General features: G+C 36.7%; 2 protein-coding genes across 3 annotated transcripts in view; one reads left to right on the top strand and one right to left on the bottom strand.

Moving 5' to 3' along the window:
- The window catches only part of nrip2 (nuclear receptor interacting protein 2), a 40653-nt gene extending 34144 nt beyond the window's left edge, over positions 1 to 6509 (bottom strand). For both annotated transcript variants that reach the window (XM_041257145.1, XM_041257144.1), the window contains exon 1: positions 6194 to 6509. In XM_041257145.1, the coding sequence (XP_041113079.1) occupies positions 6194 to 6349 (156 nt within the window). In that variant the 5' untranslated portion in view covers positions 6350 to 6509. The remainder of the gene's footprint in view (positions 1 to 6193) is intronic.
- Positions 6510 to 11966: 5457 nt separating this feature from the next.
- LOC121319100 (intestine-specific homeobox-like) lies at positions 11967 to 18570 on the top strand. The gene is made up of 5 exons (XM_041256292.1): positions 11967 to 12198; positions 14755 to 15000; positions 16381 to 16532; positions 17775 to 17864; positions 18475 to 18570. The coding sequence occupies exons 1-5, from the start codon at positions 11967 to 11969 to the stop codon at positions 18568 to 18570; spliced, it is 816 nt and encodes a 271-aa protein (XP_041112226.1).
- Positions 18571 to 27235: the final 8665 nt, after the last annotated feature.

Raw genomic sequence — 27235 nt, 5'->3', positions numbered from 1 at the left:
TAGCGTTAGTCTTGACTGAGGAAATGGCTGCCATGATCCGAGTATTGGAGAAAAGCTGGAGCATTGGAAGCTCTAAAGGAGGGTTTCTTACTTCTGAAAGATTATTACCTGAGAATCCAGGTTTTTGCAGTTGACAGGTTTTTGCAGTTCAGGCGAGAGCGAGAAGGCGGGAATAATGCAAATTGCGAAATTGAAGTGGCCGAAGGGAGATAATGGATTGCGTTTAGAGATTGATTTTTATACTTGGAAGTTGGTAATGAGTTAATGAATGCATTCCAGGATTGTCAAGTGGGAGGCTGGCTTAGGAATTTAGAGTGTCCTGGGTGATTCTGAGAAATTCTAATTGGGCAGATGGTTTATCTTGAGAGTGGGATGCCTACTGAAGAGAACAGAGTTTGCAGATTGAAAATTGCTTGAGCGATGGGATCCGAAGGTGGTGATATAAGGAGAAAATTGTCTTCCCAGCAGATCCCGGACAGGTGGTGGAGGCAGGGAAGGATGGGCATGATTTAAAAACATCTAAATTATCCGCTTTTGCGAGCCAGGTGGCGTGGCCTGCTGCTTTGATAGATTTACTAGCGTTGGAAGCTGTAATATAGTGAAGGGAGAATTGATCTTGGGGAATTAGGGCAATAAGACTGGAGTGGAACTGCCTCTCGGGGCAGAAATATCAATGATTAGATATTTTCCCTGATATTTTGCGGGTCACTATTCTGATGGGGATAATCTTGAAGATGGGGAACGGAGCTGGGAAGGAGCTGGCCATGAATTCTTTGTCCATCTCGACTTGGATTAGAGATTCAGTGATTCTGGGTTTGAAGGAAGCAGAAGGAAGAAGATTTTTGTATATGAATGGGACAGTGGGAGATTACAAAGGGGGCCAACCAAGGCTTTTAAAAGTAGGGTGAGTATGTGACTGCAGGGCGGTGCAGAGTGTATGTGTGTCTGTGACTGCGGGGTGGTGCAGAGCTTGTGTGGGTCTATGACTGTTGGCGGTGTGAGTGTCTCATGTGTGTATCTTGGCATTCTTTTACTACTTGCCTTTGGATCAACAGGGAGAGGGCGTGACGTTGGATGGCCCTTAATGTTGCACAAATATCAAAAGTAGAAACCATATGTGGTGGCTAGACTTGATTTCTGAATACAGGCGCTTGCTGTGGATCATTGAGGTCGGCTGATGCCCAGTTGCAGGTCGGAATGTCAGATGTGGTGACCGGAAGTGCTGAACCCGAAGAGACAACGGACATGCTTGAAGTGGCGAATACTGGCTTGAAGTAATTGAGGAGCAACCCGTTTGTCCATATCGTTGAGCCATGTATTAATTGAGGCAATTGAGATGGTGATTGGGTGAATGAGGGACTTCATGTCTTCGAAATATTGTTATAAAGCTGAAGGATGATTTTGGGTATGTCTCCTGGTTGCTGCACTGCTGTGCTGAGAACTGCAGCTTTTCATGTGCGAGCAAGTTTGTGGAAGCACGCTTGTGAGAAGGAGGCAATGTGGATGAAGCAGATATAAAGGTACATTTATTACTGAGCAATGCTCGCGTCCAGCTGGGCTGTTGATATTGTTGTCGTGCATTGTTTTTAAGAGTTTGGTGAGTGGCCAATCCTTAAAAAATAGCTGCTCTGGAAGGCTGAGCCTGCTGGTGGGGGCATTTTGATCTCCATAATGCCGGGGCACCAGGTCTGGGAGGGAGGTTTCCAGCAACGTATGCAAAAAAAAGCAAAACACAACAGAAGGAACACAGATAGGCAGGAGAAAAATAGGAGGAGAGAAGCTCCAGCTCCCGCCCCCGAATTCTACTCTAAAGTTAACAGAAAATAGATGCAATTAATTAATATTTACATGTGTAGACGGATGGAGGAAAGCCTTAATTGCAATAAATGCACTGGCCCTTTAAATGTATCAGGTCTATGAAAAGAACAGAACTATAATTAAGTTCCTAGGAGGGGAGGCTGGGCAAGGTGGCGAAGTGAACATATGTTAGTCAGCATGCTCTCTCAGACTAGTCCCAATGTTTTGATTTCAATTTATTTTTTACTTTCATTCTCACGTTTTTTTCTCACTATATTAAAGTTAAGCTAATTCAATTGATATTTGGATTATAAGGACAATATTAAGTGAAAAGCTATGTTTTAATTTTGTAAATAAAAAAGGCTAATTGTGACTCACTCACGCAATACTGGTGTTAGTTCTTGGTCAACTCAATGGGGTGATAAAATGTTATTTAGTCATAGTTCTTCTTGTTCTTCAGGGATTTCTATTTTATTTAATAATTGCCCTGGTAAATTAATGACTTACAAAGCTGATCAAGAAGGGCTTTGGTTAGCAGCTGTTTTGAATATTGAGGGAATTTTCTTTATTTTAATTAAGATTTATGGCTATAATAACATAAATCAAAACAGCTTATATTAAAACTATCTTTCCAACTGACAATTTGATCATCAGTGGTGATTAATATTACCCCAGACGAGTGGTTAAATCATTTTCCATTTTCCATTTTCGTTTACTATTACACGCTAAATTGGATCAAATTTCTTTTAAAAAGACCAAAAGGTGCATTCATAAGATCTAGAGCAAAATTGATAGAAGGAGAAGGAAACTCCTATTATTTCTGTAGATTAGAAAAAAGACGTCAAGAGAAAAATACAATCAAAGAATTATTTGTTAATGGTAAAATAACCACTGACCCAGGTGTAATTTTAAAATTTTATAGTGAACTATACTCTTCAACTTATTCTTCAATTCACTCAAATACATTATCCCAAAAATATGACATGATTTTAAAATGATGTGTGAGTCAGAGTTGAAAAAAGAAGAGCTTGGTAAGGCAATTTAAAAATGATCCCTGGGGAAAGCACCTGGTCCAGATGGATTAACTTCTAACTTTTACAATTTTTTTTGACCTGATATTCGAGAGCTATTATTTTCTAATTTTAATGAATGCATTGCAAATAACATTCTTACATCTACAATGAAACAAGGTCTAATCGCATTAATACCTAAACCTGGAAAAGATATAAAATATATTGACAATTGGAGACCCGTTATACTCTTAAATAGTGATTACAAAATGTTTGCTTACAGGTATGCGAATAGATTAAAATCTGGCATTTTGCATATTATAAGCGATACCCAATCTGGTTTTCTGAAAGGTAGATCCATTCATAATAATATTCGATTAATCTTAGATATTTTAGACTATAGTGATTTAATTGAGGATGAAGGTTTCCTTTTATACTTGAATTTTCACAAGGCTTTTAAAATGGTAGAGCATCCCTTCTTATTTCAAGCTTTACAAGCTTAATGGGATTATTATATCATAATATTGATAGCTCGGTTTCTCTATGTCATGAGACATCAGCACGTTTGACATTAAGCGAGGTATCAGGCAAAGGTACCCTATTTCCCCCCTTTTGTTTATAATTAAGGTTGAATCTGTTGTTATTAGTCAGCCTCCAGATGATACAAGACTTTTTCTCAAAAACAAACAGAAAATTCCTTTAGCAATTCAAAATATAGATTTTTTTTCTCCAAAGCTTCAGACCTGCATTTATTTATTTTTTAAATGTGAACTCAGCAATTCATGATCATCCATTAGAGTTAACAAATTAAACATTAAACATCTGTTAAACAGGCTAAATATCTTGGCATCCTCATCACTAAAGATGTCACTTTAAGAGATAAACACAACTTCACCAATAATCTTGACAAATCCCAAAGCATTCTTAATAGTTGGATGCAAAGAGATGTATCAATATTTGGCCGCATTTTATTAACAAAAATGGAAAGTCTGTCAAGATTGATTTACCCTGCTTACTCCTACTAGACTAATTATATTTGGAAAAAAAAACGTTATATTGCATAAAGTAATGCACATTGAAACTTAAATGGTTACAATCTTGTTTACTTAATGAACAAGTATTGTATCCCACATAAATTATTTGAAATCAGTTGGTGGATTGAAATATTTCCTCATTTGTGATTTTGAAATCTAAAAACTACCAATGAAACTATTTGCATTCCATTAACAAGTCCATACATATATTCTCTATAAGAAAAAAACCCACCATTGGATTGGCTAGACAGGAATATTTGGTCAATATTAGATTTAATAGACAGAAATGGCAGTTTATTAGATTGCAAGTTTTTTTTTTTTTTTATCTAAATATAATTTTCCTTGTACTCCAAAACAGTCTTGTATACTATTTCATGCTATTTCTAGTGCTTTTATTGTATTGATAAAGGGAACGTCGAATCATTCTTCTCTAACTCCTCTGTTACCATCACTTAATATTAATGAACATTGTTTTTTAGATACGAAATGCAAATACATGCATTCAGCTCTTACCAAAGAGCTTTTCCCTCCTTGCATTATTAAAAACTCTATTTTGCTAATTTTTGACAAAGTCTCTATTAAAAAAAAATAAAATAAGATCAATATACCTTTCCTTCCTGTCCCTCCTAAAACTAAAGAAACCAATTTAGTCTAATCCTTAGTGGTCTATATCCATCTAGTGTATTCTTAAGATTAAGATTTAATTTTGATGCTTACAATTTTCATTTTTGTACAAATGATATTGAAACAACAGAGCATTTATTTTTCTATGGTTCACAAAAATCATTCACAAAAATGTTGGGATTTCTTCCATAGATGGTTACAATTAAAAATAATCACCTTCTCCGAGCTTACTGATAGAGATATTGTGTGTGGCATATCTCTAAAAAGCAAAAACCTGGGTTTAATGAGAAATGTATTAATAGTCTTTCATAAATGATTTATCTTTATACATTTGCTCCTTTAAAATGTGCAAATCTAATTGTGCAAAAACTCTTTATAATACTTGTATTTCTTATAACATTGCCTAAATTAGTTTATTGACTCCTCACTCTATATTATCTGGTATACTATACTGATGTTACTGTTCGATAATTTTGCCCTATTATATTTGTACATTGTAAATCTTGTTGTGTTCTGCATAATTAAAAAAAAAAAAAAAGGTTCCTACAAGTGTTGTTTCCGTAGAAGACAGGAAGGTACCGAAATGCATCTGAAAAAAAAATGTGTTGTGAATTCTGTGCCTTTACCCTAACATCTTTATCTTTCTAATAATATTAATAAACAAGAGTTTAAATATCTCAGTGTTGTTTTTAGAAAGAAATTGAATTGGATTTTATCAGTGGGGATGGTTAAAAATTAAGTTGCTAGCGAACCTTATGTGGTGTAACGGGAATCGTACAGATAGGTATTAATTCCTTCGTATGCATGTAAGCAAAATCAAAGTACAAGTAACTAAAACAAGAGTAGAATTATAGTAATGTTTTATTTTTGTATTTCAAACTTATTGTGAATATTTTGTGAGTTACATGTAGAAATAATACCGTCTGTGTGTGTGTGTGTGCGTGTGCGTGTGCGTGTGCGTGTGCGTGTGCGTGTGCGTGTATTACGAATTATTACTTAATTCTACAGTGCAGTGCAGGAATATTTTGAGATGTGTTATATATTTCTTAAACTGAGCAAAGTCCTAAAGGCGAATTAACTTTAAAGAGCTTTAGTTAATGCTATTTCTGTATTTGTTTGATTTCTATGGAAGACTGAAATAGCAGGTACATGCTACATTTTGCTGTTTAATTTTGATTCAGATAAGCACTTGCACGACTGTCTTATTGTGATAAGTGTGTACAATATCAAAATGTTTCTATGGTTAAAGAAATGAACAGTACGTAAACAAAGAAGATTATATTTATTGTTTAATATGTATATAGCTGAGAGCCAGTATTACAGCAGAGATGAATGTAACTACTACACTAGTTATTTCTATGTAACACTATTGTTAAAGTGTTTGTTGTGAAACTGTATTTAAACAGTATGTGCTTTGTGTGTTAAACCATGTATGTTTTCCATGTTGTTTCAGGGGCCACTTATCGCTTTTCCCTTACAACTAAATGTATTATAACAACATAATAATTCCAGACAACAACCCCAAAAGAAAGCTTTTGTGTCCGAGTCTTAATTAGTCAGAGCAAGAGACCGTCAGGCTACACATCTAATCACACAAAATGAAATCCTGATACAGGCTGTCAAAAGTGAAATATTTTAGGTCTATGTATTGCTGCACAAACCCAGGTATACATACAGCATCCATATCAATATCTGCCTGTCTTTCTTTGCTAGGAATGAGATGCTCACCAGGTCTTTGGATGTCCCCAGTTGCTTCAGCCCATCTAGAGGAAGCAGGCCAGCAGAGTCCTTGTGTGTGAACTGTGTTGCCTGTTTCAGACGTCTCTGCTGATGCAGGATGGCTTTATCCCGAATTTGCATCTCACTTTTCTTGGAATCAGTCATGATGCTTGTATTTTGATGAATCTTGTGACTTGTTTGTATTCCTGTTCAGCTCTCCTTGAAAATGACAGCAAATATGTTCAGCTGTTCTCTTAGCTCTCTGACTGCTGGTTGTGCTTTCTGTTTTGCTGATGTGATTCTCTCTCTCTCTCTCTCTCTCTCTCTCTCTCTCTCTCTCTCTCTCTCTCTCTCTCTCTCTCTCTCTCTCTCTCTCTCTCTCTCTCTCTCTCAAAAGATGTGTTTCTTTACAGCCCGCCACCCCCCTTCCCCATGCACGTCATGAACGAATTTCCATAAATTACTCAACACCAGGAGGGGAAAAGATGCACTGACTTGGAAAACAAAAAATAACCACAGCCGTTTTAACCTTTCACTAGCTGGAGGCTTGTGCAGCAGTGGCATCACATCACCTACTGTACAGTGGAACTTTTCTCTGACTGGACATTCAAATATCTATTGTTATATGCAGAACCTAATTTCTAGTATTAATTGGTCAGTTTTACTCCTACAGTGGTATAATGATTGTTTGAAAATACAGCAGTATATATGTAGCTGTCCAACTAAATAGTGAAACTAGTGTAAATAACACTAATTTATTTTTTTCAAAATATTTAATTTATTACCAGTTAACATGACATGGTATTTTGTCTGTATATTTTTTTCCATTGTAGTTTCTGCTTGGGTCATTAGTGTGCCGTGATTTATAAATGCTATGAATTTTTCAGCCACTTTCTACTATTAAACTATTACTATTAAATGTGGCAAAATGTATTAAATATGGTATCTTTTCACTGTGTGCAATAAATGAAGCACACTAATCTGCTTTTCTGAGTTTTGTTTAGAAGCTGTGCTGATGCAGAAACAGGAATTTCCTTCTGAAGTAGTTAATAAGTATGGTAAACAGTAAACCACGTAGGCAAACCCTGTAAGTTTCTCCGAGTAGTTGCATTTCTAAATTCCTCCTTTAGCATATTGTAAGCTGATGGGCATCACTTAAAAACCTGTTAATTGTATGATGAAATTTCTTGCCTTTTCAATTTTTCTGTACCAATCAATGATCATGAGAAAGTATTCTGATAATCTAAATTTGATAACTACGCATTTCTTTGCTGAACTTGGCTGTTTCTTTTTTTGAGTCAACAGTATAGGCTGAGACATAGATCACGGTGTAATACGATTAAATCATATTATTTATCTGATCAAATAATATTTTGTCACTTATTTGCTTACAAAAGGAATACTATTTAATATTCCTTAATATAAGCATTAGCCTATGTAAAATGCTCAGAGAAGCTTTTGGATTGTACTTGGTACTGAAAAAGATATCATTGGTTGGTACTGGAAAACAGCAGAGACAAGGCAGGAAATGTCATCATACAATTAACATGTTTTTAACAGGTTCCTTTCTGTTTTAAGTGATACCTGGGTCGACTATAAATCCTTTTTCAGCTACCCTGTTTCCAATCTACAGGATTAATCTTATTGGCTGTGCTGTTTTGGTCAATCATTTAGCATCGGGACTAGTGAAAATAAATACCAGAGACTGTGGGGTTGTACTACGTAACAAAAGAGAGGGTAGCTGCTAGCTGTGGACTCCTGGAGGAGAGGGTTGCTGCTAGCTGTGGAATCCTGGAGGAAAGGGTAGCTGCTAGCTGTGGACTCCTGGAGGAGAGGGTAGCTGCTAGCTGTGGACTCCTGGAGGAGAGGGTTGCTGCTAGCTGTGGACTCCTGGAGGAGAGGGTAGCTGCTAGCTGTGGACTCCTGGAGGAGAGGGTAGCTGCTAGCTGTGGACTCCTGGAGGAGAGGGTAGCTGCTAGCTGTGGACTCCTGGAGGAGAGGGTTGCTGCTAGCTGTGGACTCCTGGAGGAGAGGGTAGCTGCTAGCTGTGGACTCCTGGAGGAGAGGGTAGCTGCTAGCTGTGGACTCCTGGAGGAGAGGGTAGCTGCTAGCTGTGGACTCCTGGAGGAGAGGGTAGCTGCTAGCTGTGGACTCCTGGAGGAGAGGGTAGCTGCTAGCTGTGGACTCCTGGAGGAGAGGGTAGCTGCTAGCTGTGGACTCCTGGAGGAGAGGGTTGCTGCTAGCTGTGGACTCCTGGAGGAGAGGGTAGCTGCTAGCTGTGGACTCCTGGAGGAGAGGGTAGCTGCTAGCTGTGGACTCCTGGAGGAGAGGGTAGCTGCTAGCTGTGGACTCCTGGAGGAGAGGGTAGCTGCTAGCTGTGGACTCCTGGAGGAGAGGGTAGCTGCTAGCTGTGGACTCCTGGAGGAGAGGGTAGCTGCTAGCTGTGGACTCCTGGAGGAGAGGGTTGCTGCTAGCTGTGGACTCCTGGAGGAGAGGGTAGCTGCTAGCTGTGGACTCCTGGAGGAGAGGGTTGCTGCTAGACTCCTGGAGGAGAGGGTGCTGCTAGCTGTGGACTCCTGGAGGAGAGGGTAGCTGCTAGCTGTGGACTCCTGGAGGAGAGGGTTGCTGCTAGCTGTGCACTCCAGGAGGAGAGGGTTGCTGCTAGCTGTGCACTCCAGGAGGAGAGGGTTGCTGCTAGCTGTGTCCTCTTGGAAGGTTCCTTCTGTATTTTCTACAATGACTTAAATCTGATTTAAAAAAAAACAAAAAAAACTTTTCATTGATGCACAATCTTTTGTTTTTTCAGGAATTAATTTGACTGTCCCTGTTACAGAGAATTAGAGGAGAACTGCTGATTTAGCCAGCAGCTCTCATTAAAAGTTGTTTATGAGGAAAGTTGGTTATAACGCTCATATTGTGTGTCCCCTGAGGCCCGCGTTATAGCGAGTGTATTATGTTTAAAGTTACCTCTGTGTTTTGATTCTTGTGCAATTGTGCTGAATTCATATTAAATGTGTTCATGGGACACCCTACATAACCACTATATACCACAAACAGCACATTTACGTGAGGCTAATATTTTATTATTCAGAATACTCAATATTCCAAAGAAGTACTAATAAGTATAGCATATTTGTAATAAGATCAGTAGTAATAAGGTAGAGGAGTATTCTTGTATAATTTACTGTATATATTATGAATTTGGATTTATTTATAAAACATTACCCATTAATAAATGAATTAGTTGAGCTACAAAGCGTTCTGCACCAAGAACAAGGTTAAGTTTCTCATATTGTAAAGATACATGGGTAAATTATTGTTGTTATTTACCTTAAAATATATATTTTTTTTATTTTTGCACCCACTCTTCTCATCTTTGTTTTATTTTGGGAAAACAATGAAAATACTTTTTTTTTTCTTCCTCTGGATCACATTGAAAATCAGACACACAGCAATGCAACGCCATATTTCTCTCAGATTGCAACTCCACTGCAGTTTGACACTGGCAGCCGGAAGCTGACAGCTGCACACCAGGCCTTGTTTTGAGTCTGCTGTCTATTATTTTGCACTGCGGCCTATGTAAGCTTAAGAGCAATGCAAATTACTCAACATGCATACTGTAAAGCCATAAATATTTGCAAGCCTTTTATTATGCTTTTATTATGTATGAGATTTTACAGACCTTTTTAGGTGCATACATGAGGGCACCCCCACTATAGTCCAGGCAGCAAAACTGACTCTTCAGGATGCCAAAAGTTCTCTCGATGTGTGTCACCACCCAGGGTCGCAGGCCATAGCGGCTATCCCCTAACATAGAAAATTGTGTCCTATTATGTTATAATTCGGGATGATGTGAAAATTACATTCATGTTAAATAACACCTTAACATTTTGACGTATACATTATTTATATACATTTTTTTAAATTATTATTTTGGCTTATTTAAACAATTTAATTTTAGTAAACAAACTTTACTCAGTAAGGTAAATAATTAATACAAAATCTCCCCAGCTTTCTGTCAAGGACATTGAACAGTACTTTGCAATAGATAAGACACCATATGACCTTACTGACTTTACCCTCTTTACCCTCCAGCCTGTTGCATGAATTTTTAAAGCCGTCAGTTTGTTGTGCCAGAACACGGTCCTCCATAGCGAAACGACTAATTTGGTTTTGGCTTGCTTACATGTATACACCTGGGGTTCCATGGAAGAGTGTCACGCTGTGGCTTTTCTTTATGCTTTTTCAGCTGAGACTGTCTGAAGCCTACAAATCTCACAGAACTATAAAAAGTGTAACTGAACAAGTACACAGAACACTCCTTCATAGTTCAAATTCAAATAGTACGATTCATTGAACATATTCTCTTTTTAAACTAATCGAGTCTGCAGCAGCGTGTGAAGCATTCATAACTCTAGTACTGTTTGTATTACTTTTATTTTAATTCTCTGCATTTTGATATGTACTTTTAATTCCGTGTGCAGTTGTATTGCATTTATAGCTGTGTTGCGTTCATGAAGAATCACTGCGGTATGAAATGCTGAAGATTTTCCCTGTCCCGTCCTAATTTAATTAATATGTTCTTTACATTGAATTATCTGCAAGTATTTTACAGGTCTTAGACAATACAGAATGGATAGGTTCTTAATTACTCGCTCGGTTTGCACCTTGTAAAAGGAGGTGCAAAGTTTTTGGAGCGTCAGCAATTGCCCAAGTGCAAGGCTAAATCCTTACATCTGATTATAATGTTTGCGCCTGCTTAGTAGTCAAGATCCCTGTCCAATGCTGTACTCTTTTCTTCATTTGAATACATTTCCATACCATTTAAATGGACTAATGATGGCAAAGTGCTAATTTGATAGTAGTTGCAGAACAAAGGATGAAAACCATTCTTTACATACACCACATTTTTAATGACCGCTAAAGTCCCACTTTACGCCAGCTAAACACATTTTTTGGCAGCAATATCAGTGTTTTGCAGCAGCAAATCACTTTGCACATATCCTTACATCGGCCCGTAAGTTTCCTATCTATGTATCTATTTTTGGCAGGGCAACTTCTCGAATTCCATAGAGTTCACACAAACTCTTTTAAAATGTCTAACTGAAGGGGATGGTGAATGTATTGCATTGATATAAACATGAAGAAAGAAAGGTGCACATGTAGTCTTCAGTGTAAACAATGTATTAGACAAAGGCAGGTGTCCGTGGAGTTGGCTGCTGTTCAGAGCAAAGCAAGCTCTTTATTGCAGTGTGGTTACACAGTAAACCTGCTCCCTCTATTAATGATCATATGATGGTGGTACCTGCATTTTCAACTAATTATGACAGACTGCACATTTCAGACAAAGCATGGCCAGTACGGGGAGGAGGCACAGATTAGTGAGAAACATTGTCGGCACAGGTTGAGTGAGGAAGTCAGAAGAAAGTAAACAGTTGAGTTAAAGGAAGACAGATGGGCATTTGGCCAAATAAGAATAATTGGAAAAGGAAAGTTCCTGTAAAATATATAATAGCAGTGAGGAAAATATTTTAATCAGAATTCTTTCAATTGTTTTTAATTTGGCTAGGCTGTGATGCTTATTTTTTCAGATTTATTTAAAATGAATAACTAGGTATAAAGCAGTCTTATTTAGTATGAAAACACAATTATACAATTTAATAAATAATAAATGGCTGGTTAGGATTCACATGGAACAACATAAATCATTAAGTGAGGAAGCTCTGCATGAGGAATTTTCAGTGTCCAATGCCTTTGATCCTCTGACCATACACTAACTGCAATGAGTGGGTCAGCAGAGCTGGAATATCATTTGGGAGACCAGAGGAGCAGAGGCAGAGAGACTTCAAGGGTGGGGAGGTACAGTGTTTCCCCAGTGATCCACCACTCCATTGAGGAGATTTTAAGGAAACCTATTGATTTAAGAACAGTGGAAGGGAAGGAGAGGAGGTCTGTGAGGGAAGATGGCAACCCAGAGTGCCAGAAGCAAACCACACATCTTCATCACAAGAAGGGTAAGTCGAGACTCCATTTTTTGCTGTGTCACCCTGGGTTCTTGTATTTATTTATCAAGTGTCTTGGAGAAGGTCCTGCCCTATGGCATGGAATAGTTTGGACCATAGTAACTGGATATGCATCAAATAACCCAAAATGCATCAGCTAAACATAGAACAATGACTGAGATTGCATTTATTTTATTGAGTAGGTTCCAAGAATGATCAAAGTGTAAATTTTTCTGATCCCAGATTGAATGTATGATACAGTCTTTTAGAGTGATGTTGTTTTTAGTAATGTGAAATTACTGCTGTCTATTTCTGGTCATCTTGCCAGGACATTCTTGTAACTGAGACGTCGGTCTCAATGAATTTATTCCTGGTCAAAGAATGAATGAATGAGTGAATGAATGAATAAATAAATAAATAAAGTAGGCTAGAAAAACATTTGGTAACACTAATTTAGGGGTCCATTATAAGTGGTTTTAGACAATGGCATAAAAAAAAGAAAACAATCACAAAAGTGTATAATAACTGTATGCAAAAGCTAAGCAGCCCCATACATTTGGTGAGACAAAGATATAAAGACAGACAGACAAGTATAGAACGACAAACAATAGCAAAATCTTAATTGGGTCACAAGTGGGTTTTTGTGTCTCTTTTTACCCAAGTTGATATGAGAAGCCTTAACTAAATGGCAGGGGTGGTCAGGAGTTGTGAAGCGGAGCTCTCATTTAGCCTGCCATTACCATGCCTTACTATAGTGTCATTATTACCATTCTTAATAATTGCTATGGGAGAACTATTCCCAAACTTTTCATTGATGGGGCCTCAATTGTAGAAAATTGAGCCTGTTGTGCAAAATTCATTGTTGTGCATACCATTAACATTATAACTAGACTTAGGGCTGTAAATCTATGTTTAAGTTATAGCAAGCAGCACCAAAAGCACGGCTTGAGAGGAATGAAGACTTCATTAGCACAGATAGAAACATACAAAGTAATACCAGCTCCTTGTAGTTTTGCATTTGTTATCTATAGCGTTTTTTAACTAGATTAATCTAGTACTAGATTTTGCTAATAGAAAGATAGACAGATAACAAACATTTTCTTTTTAATATACTTATATATACTTATTAACAAATAGTCCATTAAATACAGTACACATAACAATTACATAACATTCTGCATTGTTTTTATTTCACTGTAATTACATGTGATGTGTGTATATATATATATATATATATATATATATATATATATATATATATATATATATATTTTTTTTTTTTTTACTTCAATGAAAGCCTAACCACTATAAAATAATTGAACAGGTCAGTTTAATCATACTTTTAAATATAGTTTTAATTATATCTTTTTAATAGAAAATAACACAATTCTATAATATATACATTTTACTTTATTTGTATTTACATGACAATGATTTTTCTTAAGTCCCAGTGAAGAAGCAAAATTATCAAAATGATCAATCTGTCCCTCAGGCAACAGCCTTCTCTCAAGTGGAAGACAGTGAAGAAGGACAGAAATGCTGGTCTAATTTAAGACCCCCTAGAAAATCGCTTTGTGAAATGGATTTAAGACTCGGTCATAGCAAAAGCGACTTGAGCCCTTTTTTTTGGTCAAGATTTAAGTCTGCTTTGTCACCCTGGGCCACATTGTGTAATTTATCATTGAATAAACTTGATTTTTTCATCAAAACTTAGTAGAATTATATTAGAACATCTAAATCTTGATTTAGGATATTAGGAAACTGAAAGAATAAAACAGCAATCACATGTCCCTTTAGCAGGTATCGGGATTATATCTGTTGGAGGTCCTACTTTCATTCTTTTATTTAAAATAATTTACATTCTTCTGTCTAGCACTTCAAAGGAGAGTCAGTCGACGCTTTACAATTTAATTTCTTGCCTCTTTTTTTAACTTTCCTAATCTTTGTTACTAGTTCCCCTTTTATTATGCTGAGAATCTTTTATTCCAAATATTGCAAATATTTTTTATACAATACCATAACAAACTGCTGCCACCTGGTACCTTTGTTTAGGTCACATAGTCTGATTGACCATTGGAGAGAGTTTGAAATGCAACATATGAAGTGTTTTGGGACAGTACTAGGAAGCGTCAACAACTTTTCATCTATAGAGTTGTCTTTGATATATTGTTAAGCATATGCAAAGAACCAAAAGATTGTCAATCGAATTAAAGGGAGTAGAGATAAAGTAGCTAGTATTATAAAGGGTCAAAAATTGATTTTAAAACCTTGGTTAGCACTTCTTTAATGCTATGATTAATGACAAAACACAAAGTCAAAATGTCCCTTATAAAAGTTTAATTTTGCAGTTTTCTCCCTAGTTATACAAAGTATTTATCTGAGTTTACCAGTTTTCCATGTTTTTTTTTTTTTCATATGCTATCCCATACCTCTCTAGGTTTTACAAAACATACCTTTGCTTTCACTATGCTTTATTACATTTTGTTATGCTTTTACTATGGTAAACCTTTATAAACTTTTAGCACAACTGTTTTGGTTGAACTGTTGTGATCCTCTTCCCCTCAACAGAGCTTGCTTTACAGTGGCAGTCAGCCCTGTTGAAAGAACCCATGTGGACAGTGACTGGATCCATCCAGGAACCCCCACCCCACACTAAAACTCCTGAGCAAACCAACCCCCCATGCAGCTTTTCATTGGCAACAGAGGCTGTCCATAATAGGAGTTCTACAACCCCCAGAGAGAGCCAACCGTGCCAGAGAGAGCAAATACAAGAGGCTGAGGCCAGTGACACCCCAGTGTGTCGGTCATTCTATAGTGAGTAAACCTGATATGGGATAAAGTTTCTTAAACACATTGTGGCCTTGGAAAGAACTCTGACAAAGAACAAATAGACTAATCCCAGAGATTAAAGGAATGAGCTATGAAGATGGGTTGAGGAAACTGAATATAGTTAGACTAGAAGAAAGAAAAATAGAGCTGACTTGATGGAGATCTTTAAAATCTTAAAAGGAGTTAATCAAGTGATCTGAACAATACTTTAACTGCAGAACAGAAACCAGGACTAGACAAAAAAAACAGGAATAGTTAAGAGGAGACAATTTAGGACAGATGATAGGAGGAGCCACTTCTCACTACCACGGGTGTAGTGGTCTCAGGGCTGGTAGGTAACACCATCTAAAACATGAAGACATAAGACTGATATATGTTCCTGCAAGGAGCCTGACTCTTTTTTTACAGTGGTATCAGTGCTATGCTTCAAAATAGGAGGTACCTGGTTCATGTCCAACCTCCGTCAGTGAGAAACCCCTCCCTGTGGGAACTGAGGTTCACCACATTCATGTCAGAAGTGGACAAAGGGACCCCAGCATTCACTTGGAAATCTGTAGCCTGGTGAGCAAGTCCGAGGGCGGACTTGAGGCTGGCAGGGGAGAGTGTAGCGTGTACAGGGGTAGGGATCAGGGCTGCTAGGTGACGCAATCTAAAACATGAAGACATAAACCCAACATATGCTCCTGCAAGGGAGCCCAGCTCTTTTGTACAGTGGTATCGGTGCTATGCTTCAAAGCACGAGGTCTCGGGTTTGCGTCCGACCTCCGCCTGTGAGAAGCCCCTGCTTGATTGTTTGTCCATGTTTCTTGTAATACTCTGCATTGTCTGTGTTTACTTGTTCTGTGTTTTTACCTGGTCCGGAGGCTTTTTGATGGTGAAAGCAGTGAAGACTTGAAGAAACCGAAAGTAAAGTTTGCGAATCACTCAGTTTATTTACTCAGTCCCAGCAGTTTGCATGTTACAGTATTCCAACATTAGGACTTTCTTAGTGGCTTTTACAGAGAATAAATTCAATGACCGTACATTTATGAACTTGAATATCAACAAATGAAAACCGAGTATAATGCTTGAACCTGACCTTGTTCTTAATGTATGAGAGTCAGGAAACGAGAGACTGTGTCCCTTCAAAACATTGTTTTTTACTTTGTTTCTAGGGGTTCCCCATGCAACTCTAACTCCTTTTCTCTAAGGCTCCCCTTTTTCTTTTAATGCAGCAGCAGCGGTGTATTTGTTTGTTTATTTACTAATGGTATGGCACTCAAAGACCTAAAGATTTAAATCACCTTGCTACATATGCATCTATGTATGTATGTATGCATGTATGCATGCATGCATGGATGCTGTAAACCACATATGTGATTCCAGTGGACAAGAAGGGGCGCCGGAGAATCCGAACTACCTTCACTTCTGAACAGCTGCAGGAGCTGGAGAAGATCTTCCAGATCACCCACTACCCTGATGTGCACACACAGGATCAACTGGCTGCCAAGACCCACCTCACCGAGGGCAGAGTGCAGGTATAGCAACCAGTGCAGCACTAGGCTTCCATGTGTGTATGTATTTCCTGTACTGACAAAGAATGACATCATTGATCCTCAAGACACTACTGAGGTGAATTGGCCTATGAAGTGAAGCAGTAATATAATAACTGAAAGTAAGGTATGCAAACTGAGATTTGTTATCGTTCTAAATAAAACAAAAAATGCACATAGAAAAAAATAGAAAACAGAAGTGCATAACAGCTAAGATTTAAGTAACTTTTTTTAACTGCAACTTCTTTAAATTTGACTTGACACCACTAATCACTAATACCTGTTTTCCACTGTACCACCGAGCTGTGCCAGGGCTGCACCGAGCCCTCAGGGTGCGGTTAAGGGGAGTCTGGGTTGTTATTAATTAACTTGGTTTGCCAAAAGATGCACAAACAAATGGTGTTCAAAAAATAACAGACCAACAGTACCAGCTGTATCTTGTATCGCTATATTTTGTAAATATATTTAGGAATGTCTTTATAATCCTACAATGTTGCTAATTATATTGACTTACTAAAGTTCAATTATTTCTTTTGAAGGGAAAAAAAGTGTGTCAAAGATATCCCATTTATGGATAGTTGTTGTTTTTTTTCTAGTTGTTTTTTGTTTGGGTGCTTAAAAAACAGAAGCTGTGTGAGCACAACAAGAGCCGTAGTTATATGTATGGTACAGCTGTACAATATTTTGTTTGACTATATTTTTGTTAATAAATATAGAATATTTTTTTCTTTTTTTCTTTTTTTATTCTTTAATATTAATATAATAAAGGTCAAGAAGAAGAAATATGGTAGAATTTTGTGTTTTTCTGACACACGATAGATCTTCCTGCACACTTCTATCTGCCCACAGAGAAACTAGAGCCTACAATTCCTCAGCGTCGTAAGGCTGTACTTTTCTCTCATCACACTCGCTACCCGCCATGTTTGTTGTTTTTTTCTGGAGTGTACTAACATGTAACATAATGACGAAAATCACTTACTCAGCCCCTGGTTCGGCTCACAGCATGATTCAGGTGTCCTGTGAGGCCATAGTTTCACAGTTTGGTTCTCACTCGGCTCAACAAATAGCCAGTGGAGAATCCCCGTACCAATACTGTACCGAGCCTTCACGGGTCGGATGTGCCAGTGGAGAAGGGGTATAACTTACAGGGATTGTTTTTATCATAAGGGTGCTGTTGCAATAAATATAAAGAAACCCACAGAGTTTTCTTTTCTCACTCTGTGACAGATATGGTTCCAGAACCGCCGTGCCAAGTGGAGGAAGTTTGAGAAAATGAGAAATTTTGGTGGTCTGCAGCACCTGACAGAGGGGGGTGTGGTAAGCACATGTGTAATAATCACATTTATAAAACATGTACAAGAAAATGTACTGAAAACTTGCAGAAAAATATAGACATTTAGTTAAATGAAAATAAATGTTAGATGAAGGAAAAGAAAAAACAGCTAATAAGTTGTTCTGTTAGGGATCAGGAGATCAGTCAAGGTACTATGCTATGACAGAACAGGGAGGATATCAAGAACATACCCCATTATACAAGTTTAACCATGAGACTATCAAGAACCTGCCCCTTTATACAGTTCATTTGCTTTGCACACCTGAGTTGCTTCTGGGAGTTTGAGTCCCTGAGTGCATTTTTAAAAATGTATATCTCTCCAGGAAAAAAAAAAAAAAAGGAAACGTTCATTTTCTTTAAAGTAACTCAACCTCCTAGAAGCTAGATGCAGTAGTTCACCTTTGAGCGCTAATCACTGTTTTTCTTATGACTGATGTGTTTTCAGTTGTGACTTAATTCCTTCATGCAACTTTTTTCCTTTAGGAAACTCTGAGGCCACCAAAATTATAGCATATATATTTGCTATTTACGGAATTACTTTGTCATGTAATTTAACATAAAAGTATGAGCCTGTGTTTCTTTTGTCTGTCTCAGGGCCCCTGTTCACTGCCACTGAAGCGCACTGCTATTCCCTCTCTGCCTTACTACCATCCCTCCACAGCTCCACATCTCTTCTACAGTCCCCTCTGACACCCATTCCCTCAACAAGCTGTATCCCCACCTGCTCTTAAATGACTTGGCCCCTGGATCCCTGTCTATCTCACCTTCTCCATCAGCCACTCCTTGAGCTGACCTGCAACTCCCAGGGTCTGAACTGTGGGTAAACCGCCTGTCTCTCAACTAAGTTAAACTACAAAGGACACTGACACTTTTCAAAGTTGCAAAGTGGTTTAGTTTACCTCTGGAGAGTTGGTTTGATTACAATATTAGATTCCTTCATGTCTGCAGCTTGATAAATTATGTTTGGCTGTTTTTCAGCCCAAGTCCTGACCCTTTTTTTTTTGGAAAGTACTTTATTAAATAATACAGTAGTTAGTGAATTGTGTCATATAATTACGACCTAGATTAGTGCAAATGGATAAAAGAAAATATTTGCCAGAACTTTGAAAAGGGTATGAAGAACTTTAATCAGGAGTAGAGTGTTTGGCCACATAGGTAATATTTGTTCACTATGCATGCTAAAAAAGTGCCTTTTGAGTGCTGTTCTGGATGAGAATGTTAAGTGCTGTTGGTACTCAGTTATTTAGAACATATTGCCACATTATTGCAGCATTCAAGTGTAAAGGCATGTATGTGAGTGTGGATTAAAACCCTGGCTTTTAAAAGCTTCAACGGTTTGTGTCTTTTTATTGCATTTACCACAAGGGTTCCCATAGACATGTAAATGTTTGCCATAGCAAATACTGCATGCTTATATTTTACCATGCTTTTCCCTTGATCTTGCATTTACCACAGTTTATCATGGCTTTTGATTACCACGCTTTACCATTTATCCAAAAATGGTATAAAAAAAAGAAACAAGAAAAACATTTTAAATGAAAAGAAACAGAAGAAAATAATAAAATACGTGTTTTTTTAAAGCGTAAATCATCATTGTCTCCATAATAACATCAAGGATAATAATTCATACCATGGAGTTCAGGAGTATTTAGTGATATGTAAATACATGTATGTATATCATATATATATATATATAATATATATATATATATATATATATATATATATATATATATATATTCAATGGCAAAAACTTTGTTAAAGTAACGTTAAGATTTGGTTGCAAAAGTCCAAAAGGTTAGGACATTGCAAGTTAAGGTAGCCACGCAACCTTAACTCTGCACCCTTATGTGTATGTTTCCTGTCACACTTGACATCACATTTGACATCATCAATTATACCAATCATACCAATTTATTTCTCCCATCGTACTGTCAGCTCCACCAGGAGAACAAGGCGTGCTGAGATTGACTGCAGGGTAGGACAATAAGGAACTGGTCAACATCTGCCTGCATTTTCCAATCTCTAGCAGCGTCCAATTGTCCCAGGTGAATCTTAGTTCTCCTGGATGGAGAAATGCCATTCTCTGTGTGCCAGCTATTGCTGATATTGGTGGCAAGATGTTGATCTAATTACGCTGTTCTTACAATGCTAATGCCAAGCATCACAGCACCTGGTCATGGCGCCACATGTAGCAACCCTGGCTCGGAGCCACCTTACATGCTGAAAGCAGTCCTGGCAAGCTTCTTTGACCAAATAAAAAAATAAAAATAAGCATACAAGGTGTAGAGACCTAATATACAGTATACTTTTATATTTTTATATTATTATACAGTATACTTCATGTGACACCATTTATTCAACATTTAAAATGATTAGTGTGTATCATTTAGTTGTTTATAAGCAAGGCTATAAAAAATACTGAAGCTACTACGAACAAACAAAAATGCAGATCTTTGCTAAAATAATAATAATAATAATTGAATTCTTACACTTTTGTTATTTTCATATTTGGTGATCAGCAGGAATCCTAGTTTTCCACAATAATAAAATTAAATTCTCAATAAAAAAAATTAAAATTCTGTGTTATTCCATGAGTAAAATAAAAGGCTAAAAATGAATTTTCCCTGCCACATTATAATACACACAAACACATACTCTTGGGTACAGGAACCATTTATTGTTGTTCTTGTTACATGTGTTGTGCCTCTTTATGTTGTGTTTTAATTTATAGCTTTAATTATTCTTGAGCTGTAACCTTGTATTACAATGTAACATGTGTACGTCACTTTGGATACATTCATCTTGTCATATGTGACCCTAAAAAACCCCTTGTACAAAGTCGAGCATCTTTTTTGAGTGAAAGGTGTATGTGGCAGAGATACATGGCTCTTTGACAGACCCAGCTTAATTTCTTTGAAGTTTACCCACTGATGATGGCAATGAAATGCAAAAATGGGACCCCTGCTAACAAGATTTACATTTTTTGCAAATATCAGGCTTTCTAAGCCTGTCACCCACACCTCTGATGTCCAAAAAAGGAAATTTGAATCTTGCTGCAGCCAGGCTGATCTGCTTAACATGAACTTGGTGTTGTAAAAAATAGTTAAAATACAGTTTTAGGGATTGTGTTATGATATACTCTTTATTAGCTTATAAGTAGTGTTGTAGTGTATTTGAATATTCTATTATGCCTGTAAAACATTATTAATGGATCTTTGTAAGTCTGAGTAAAAAGGGAGCTGGGTTGTCCAGTAACACTTGTGAAATGATCTGCTGGTGTGGAAGCCTGTGTTAACCTTGGGATAAAAGCATAAGCGAGCATTTCATCTAATTAAATTAGAAAAGTGTTCACAGTGAAAGATCTTATCAGAAAAGCAGTGACTTTAATTGGAAAGAAGTTTGTAAGCCAAAAACACGGAGCCTCGTAGGTGTTGCAAAGAAAAAGCAACCTTTGGACAGGGTTACATTTAAAACTAAAAAAGACATGTTGCATGTGTTGAAGTTTTATTGTAACAGAAAAACTCTAAAGGAAGAAATTGAGCATCTAATTTCATTGGCTTGAGAGTGTGTTTACGGTCAAGTTTCCTTTTTAGACAATACAATTTTCCCTTTCCAGTCCCTTTCTGACATCATCAAAAAGACGTCAAGCGCAGGTCTCTAGTCGTTTTTTCTCCAGAAAAAGCCAAAAAACTGTTTAATGGTTGAGTGAGACTGATAGGAAAGAAGCCGAAAAAAAAAAATCAGAACAAGCTGTGATCAAATGGAATAACCTTGGAAGCTACAAGTCTGTATTAAGTACACAGTGGACATACTGAAAAAAGGGTATCCCTCGGCGCTACTTGACTAAGTGTTGCAGTATTAGACATTAGGATTTAGTTTGCTGGTCAGCCGTTTCTCCTATTCAAGGCCCTTGGCTATGTATAAACTGTTATATTTTACTAAGAAGAAGCATGAGCGAAGCAGTACTAAACCTAGAGAGAAGGGAATTTTGACATCCAAAGCGGGATTTTGATGGTTAGACTCTGTCTTTGGCTCAGGGTTCTCCCTGTGTATAATCTTTTATATTAACTAACAGAAGAACTTTATGGTGCAAGAAAACAAAGTTAATACTCATATTCTCATTACCTCATTATATTATCCATAAAAATAATGAAAGCTTAATTGCTTGAAATTATTTATTTATTTTATTTATTGTATTTATAAAGCACTTTTTATACAAAAGTATCGCAAAGCACTGTACAGTACCTAGCAGGAGAAAAGAACAAACCACAATACATTTGTATAGCATGTCAGACATAAAATTGCTTTAGGATGTAAGCTTGTCTTATCTGTAGAGATACCGATCTGAGCAGTTTTGTAAATCCGGCCAAGGTATGATTTCATGCAATGAATTTTAAGAAGTGTTTACTGTTCAGTTTTCTATTTAAAAACAAAACTGTGGCTATTAAGCAGGGTCCCTGGAATTCTTATCTACAGTTGTCTGAAAACTGTTGATAAGAAAGAAACGGTGGGGGTCAAGGTTGCCCCAATTGTTTCTATTAACTTGGCTTGTGTTTTTGATGCAAGTTAGACCTGCTTTCATTGTGCCTGAAAAACACAAGCCAAGTTAGAAGAAACCATTGGGACAACCTTGGCCACCATTGTTTTTACAGTTGTGCCTATTTGTTTTGTGCTGGGCAAGGTTGCCCCAATGGTTTCTTGAAACTTTGGGTTGTGTTTTTGATATCATCACTTTAAATGGCTGGTCACGTTTGATAACTTGTTGTTTTTGTTTCAGATATCACTTCTTTTTTCACTTATAACCCTGTAGTGTGCAAGGTATATTTGTATTTGGACTAGTTTAAGTTGTAATAATAGAATACCTTATTTGAATTAAAAATCATGTAGGACCCACCAATATTTAAATAATCAGACTGGACAACGTTTGTAGTGAATACAAAGGAACGGTTTTATTGAAATAAAACTAAATAATGGAAAAATTAAAAGTGCAACAACTAAACCAAAGTAATACAGAAAGGAAGATTTAACTAAACTAAACAGTAAAGTAAAAGAAATATAAACAACGACACTCCACTCCCGCTGGTTGATTAGCGATCCAATGCAATCTATGTGAGATTCCCTTAAGGTTACAATTGCATTCCTGTCAACTATTTAAGACGAAGGCTAGTCTTAACAGGGGTATCATTAATAACATAAATATTTACTTTTGTTAATATTTGATAATAAATAAATCAGTCTCATATATATGTTTTGGTTCAGAAGGCAATTCTCACTCTTGAGAGTTAAAGACGCTCTTTGTGTCCAGACAACCTAGTGAGAATTATTTATTATCAAGACAGCTAAGTTTGGATTCTAGCCTTAAACGCATAATGATAATTGCCTTGTAAAACCCACATCACTTTGTATAAATCACATACAACAAACAATTATTATAGTGTTCATTAACTTAATGCATGAATTGAAAGCAATAATACTTTTCTTACATTCTACCTAAAACAAAATGTTAATTTTACTTTAAGGTTGGCTTATTCTCAAGCTCATAAGAGGATAAAACACCACGTGTGGAATAAACATATTTTCACTCCTCCTTCAGCCAATCCATGTCTTCAATAAAACAGGAGCTCGAAGGCTTTCCCGTCGGCAGAGAAATTCCAGGTTCCGGGATCTGCCTTCTTTGCTTTTGTGTCTCCTTACAAGGGAACTAAAGAAATGTCTTTGCAAAAACAAGTCATTAATAATATAATATAATAAGTTGTTCTCTCTTGCTTTCCTTGCTCCTTAAGCCTGATATCTGTTATTAGCTGCTGCTACTATTTCACGTATTGTTACTATCATGCATTATGCACTTTCCACCGTATTGTACTATTTCATGCATTATGCACTTTCCACCGTATTGTACTATTTCATGTATTATGCACTTTCCACTGTATTGTACTATTTCATGTATTATGCACTTTCCACTGTATTGTACTATTTCATGTATTATGCACTTTCCACTGTATTGTACTATTTCATGTATTATGCACTTTCCACTGTATTTAATGTACTATTTCATGTATTATGCACTTTCCACTGTATTGTACTATTTCATGCATTATGCACTTTCCACTGTATTGTACTATTTCATGCATTATGCACTTTCCACTGTATTGTACTATTTCATGCATTATGCACTTTCCACTGTATTGTACTATTTCATGTGTTAATGTTTTTTATACACACAAGATTTGAAAAACGTCTTAAATGATACAAGCGAATTCTTACGCTACTTGGTTCAACTGAATGAATAGTACACAACAAGCTTCAACATGAAAGTTGAACATTAATTTCAATAAAAGACTATGACGAGTTTTTAATGAAAAAAATATTGTAGCCTACCTAGCGTAAATGTAATTCATATTTTTCTTATAATCTTCATAACTTAATTTGTAGCAAGAGCACACCTGGCAGTTTGGGGAATGGTTGTGATATGTTTAATGTAATACTTTGTATTTACTGTAAAGGTCAATGTTTTATGATTGGTTGTACTGTCCTCTGAAGGCCTTTCATTTTTTATTTCATTTTAAATCTTTTAAATGCAAAGCCATAACAAAACATAGAATAATAGTGCCCTCTCTGTAATAAAAGTGGGGGTGGCACTTGTCCCCTCTGCCCTATGGGGTAGGCGCCTATGTACACAAGCATATTTTTCTTTTGTTGTCCTGAGGTTGCCTTTAATTTATTTTTCTGTGCATACTACTGTTATATATTGACCAGGCTTGAACACTGATGTGATTAACAAACAAGTAGTTTTTTTTTCACCTAGTACAAACTCCGTCAAGTGCTCTAGTCTACTTCACTGTACTCTAAACATACATACATTTTGTTGTCAACCACAGTCCTTTCGTTCCCATAATCCCATTCTCTCTTAAAGGCAAACTGAACAACAAAAACTCCATCAGTCTTAAAGGCAATCATGGCTAGGTTAAACAAACAACAACTAATATTTTGTATATGATATGAATACGTTATTGTAAACATCTAACACTAGTACTTACAATATTCAAATAAACTTATGATTTTGTATGTGTGGTTCCTAAGAATGGAATTATTGTCATACTTGCACCCCGGCACCTCTATCTTTACAAATTAAGCATTAGGTACCATACATTTTAGGCTCATGTGTAGGGTTGTGCTGTCTGTTTTCGTATTTCACTTTCAATTCTGGTTTTCTTGCGCCTCCAACAAGCTAGAGATGAGGGCAGTAGACCTACGTGTCATCGTAGTCATCCACGTGCACACAATTTCACAAAACTCTCGTGCCCTCGCTTGATCCATGTTTGTGGCATGTGAGGAGATAAAAATAAAACAACAATTATTTATAGTACATACTTAAGGTGATTAGTCTTTTCATAATTAAACATTAAATTAACCCACGGTTTCATGCAAATTGAGAACGGGAAACATTTCTTAAATATTTTTTTCACATGTACTGCATGTATTCTTCTCAGAGAAATAAGATGTATCATTTCTTTTTTAATGATCTTTTTCATTATTGGGCAATATTTTTTTTTTACTAATTAAAGTTTTTATGGTAAATGTCTGAATAAGTTTTGGTGCTTAGTTGATTCAAAACTCAGTTTTCAAGTTAATAACATCTATGCCAACAGTCCCTATAGAGTAGGGACAGTCCAAATGTCTCACGTCCCGATGCATAGGAAGAAAATCCCGATAGTTACATATAGAAAACAAAAATATTCTGCACAGTAGTTAGTGAAAAGCCCATGCTGTGCTTTTCGTGCAGCTGACACATCTGTTCATTGCGTCTGTGTTTACTATCATGCTGGTCGTGTGGTGTTGAGTTGAGGGGATACGTCTATTATTATATGACTGAGTGTTTTTTGTGTATGACCCCTCCCATGTGAACAGTTTTTAAATGTTGGCAATTATGAATAATAATATATTTATATTTTTCATTTTCAAAAAGGCTGCCAAGAATTTAATGGTGCTGCTTTTTACTTCCAAACTGAAATATCGTCAGATGTCAAAGCTGATATAATCCAAGCTATTTTGTAATGTGAGCTTCACTTTACAGAGACACACGTACTTGAACAGCAAAACAAGTTAGTTTAAGTGAACCAACAACCAATCCTAAATTAAGAGTTTTATTGGACCTCAAGGTTTACAAGCCATCCGCAATCCTTCAGTGATAAGGTAGGTCGTGTAATAGATCCTGGGCCTTTAAATTTGAACTTTTAATTATTGCACAATTACTTTATTGTATTATAAAGATAATGTGATTCATTGTTTTACTTAAAGAGGGGTCATTGGCAGGTTACTGTAAAGGTAAAAAGGTAAACGGGCTAAACTCAAGCTGGGTTATTATTAAATGAGACCTTTCATTAATTATTATTTATTTTATCAGGAAAGTACCTATTGAGACAGAAGCCTAATTTTCAAATCGAATTGAATATACATTTCTAAACCAACTTTGGATGTGTACATTTCTAATTATTTTTCTTGATAGCATAAATTGTGTTGTTGATAGATTTATGAATAACGTAAGAGGTTAAAGACTGGCAAATATCCCAGATTCCTCAATTGGACCATGTTACTACAAAGAGGTGGAGTTTGGGTGTACATTTCTAATTATTTTTCTTGATAGCATAAATTGTGTTGTTGATAGATTTATGAATAACGTAAGAGGTTAAAGACTGGCAAATATCCCAGATTCCTCAATTGGACCATGTTACTACAAAGAGGTGGAGTTTGGTGAAGCTGAGCCATTGTTTTCGCTCAGCATTTAATAATTGAACAGACAGAAAATAAAAGGTTGTAAAGACAAACAAAACACAGGATACGGCACTGGCAGCCAAAACAAAGAGACAAACAAAACGAACCATACAGACAAACACGGTGAGCTGGTATTATTTTAACTATTAGTCTAACTGCTACCTCTGTCTACAATCCTGTTCTCCACTCACTGAACACACAAGCCGGAGTGGATGAAAATATACTGCTTTTATGCAGCTGTACCGAGACTCGGCTGCTAATCAATCATTCAACTGGAGTCTTGGTACAACTGCACGTGAATTAAAGTGCAATTCCCCATACTCACATATTATTACATTTTACCGGCACATGAAGTGCTCTTCAAACCTTGTGCCTAAATACAAATATACATTTTAAACACTTGTGCTCGTAACCCATTTACATCCCATGTAGTAATGACTATACACCAACAATAACACACAACACGCAACATACAACACAGAAATACACAAACACAAAGGGGCTGGGCAACATTGCCACATATTCCCCCCCCCCCCCCCCATCTTGTGCGTAGCACACATGGCCTCAATAGCCAGCTCCC

Source organism: Polyodon spathula, chromosome 8 (assembly GCF_017654505.1).
Source record: "Polyodon spathula isolate WHYD16114869_AA chromosome 8, ASM1765450v1, whole genome shotgun sequence".
NCBI lineage: Eukaryota > Metazoa > Chordata > Actinopteri > Acipenseriformes > Polyodontidae > Polyodon > Polyodon spathula.
The sequence above is the reverse complement of the archived record's forward strand: the minus strand, read 5'-3'. Positions and strand labels throughout refer to the sequence as shown.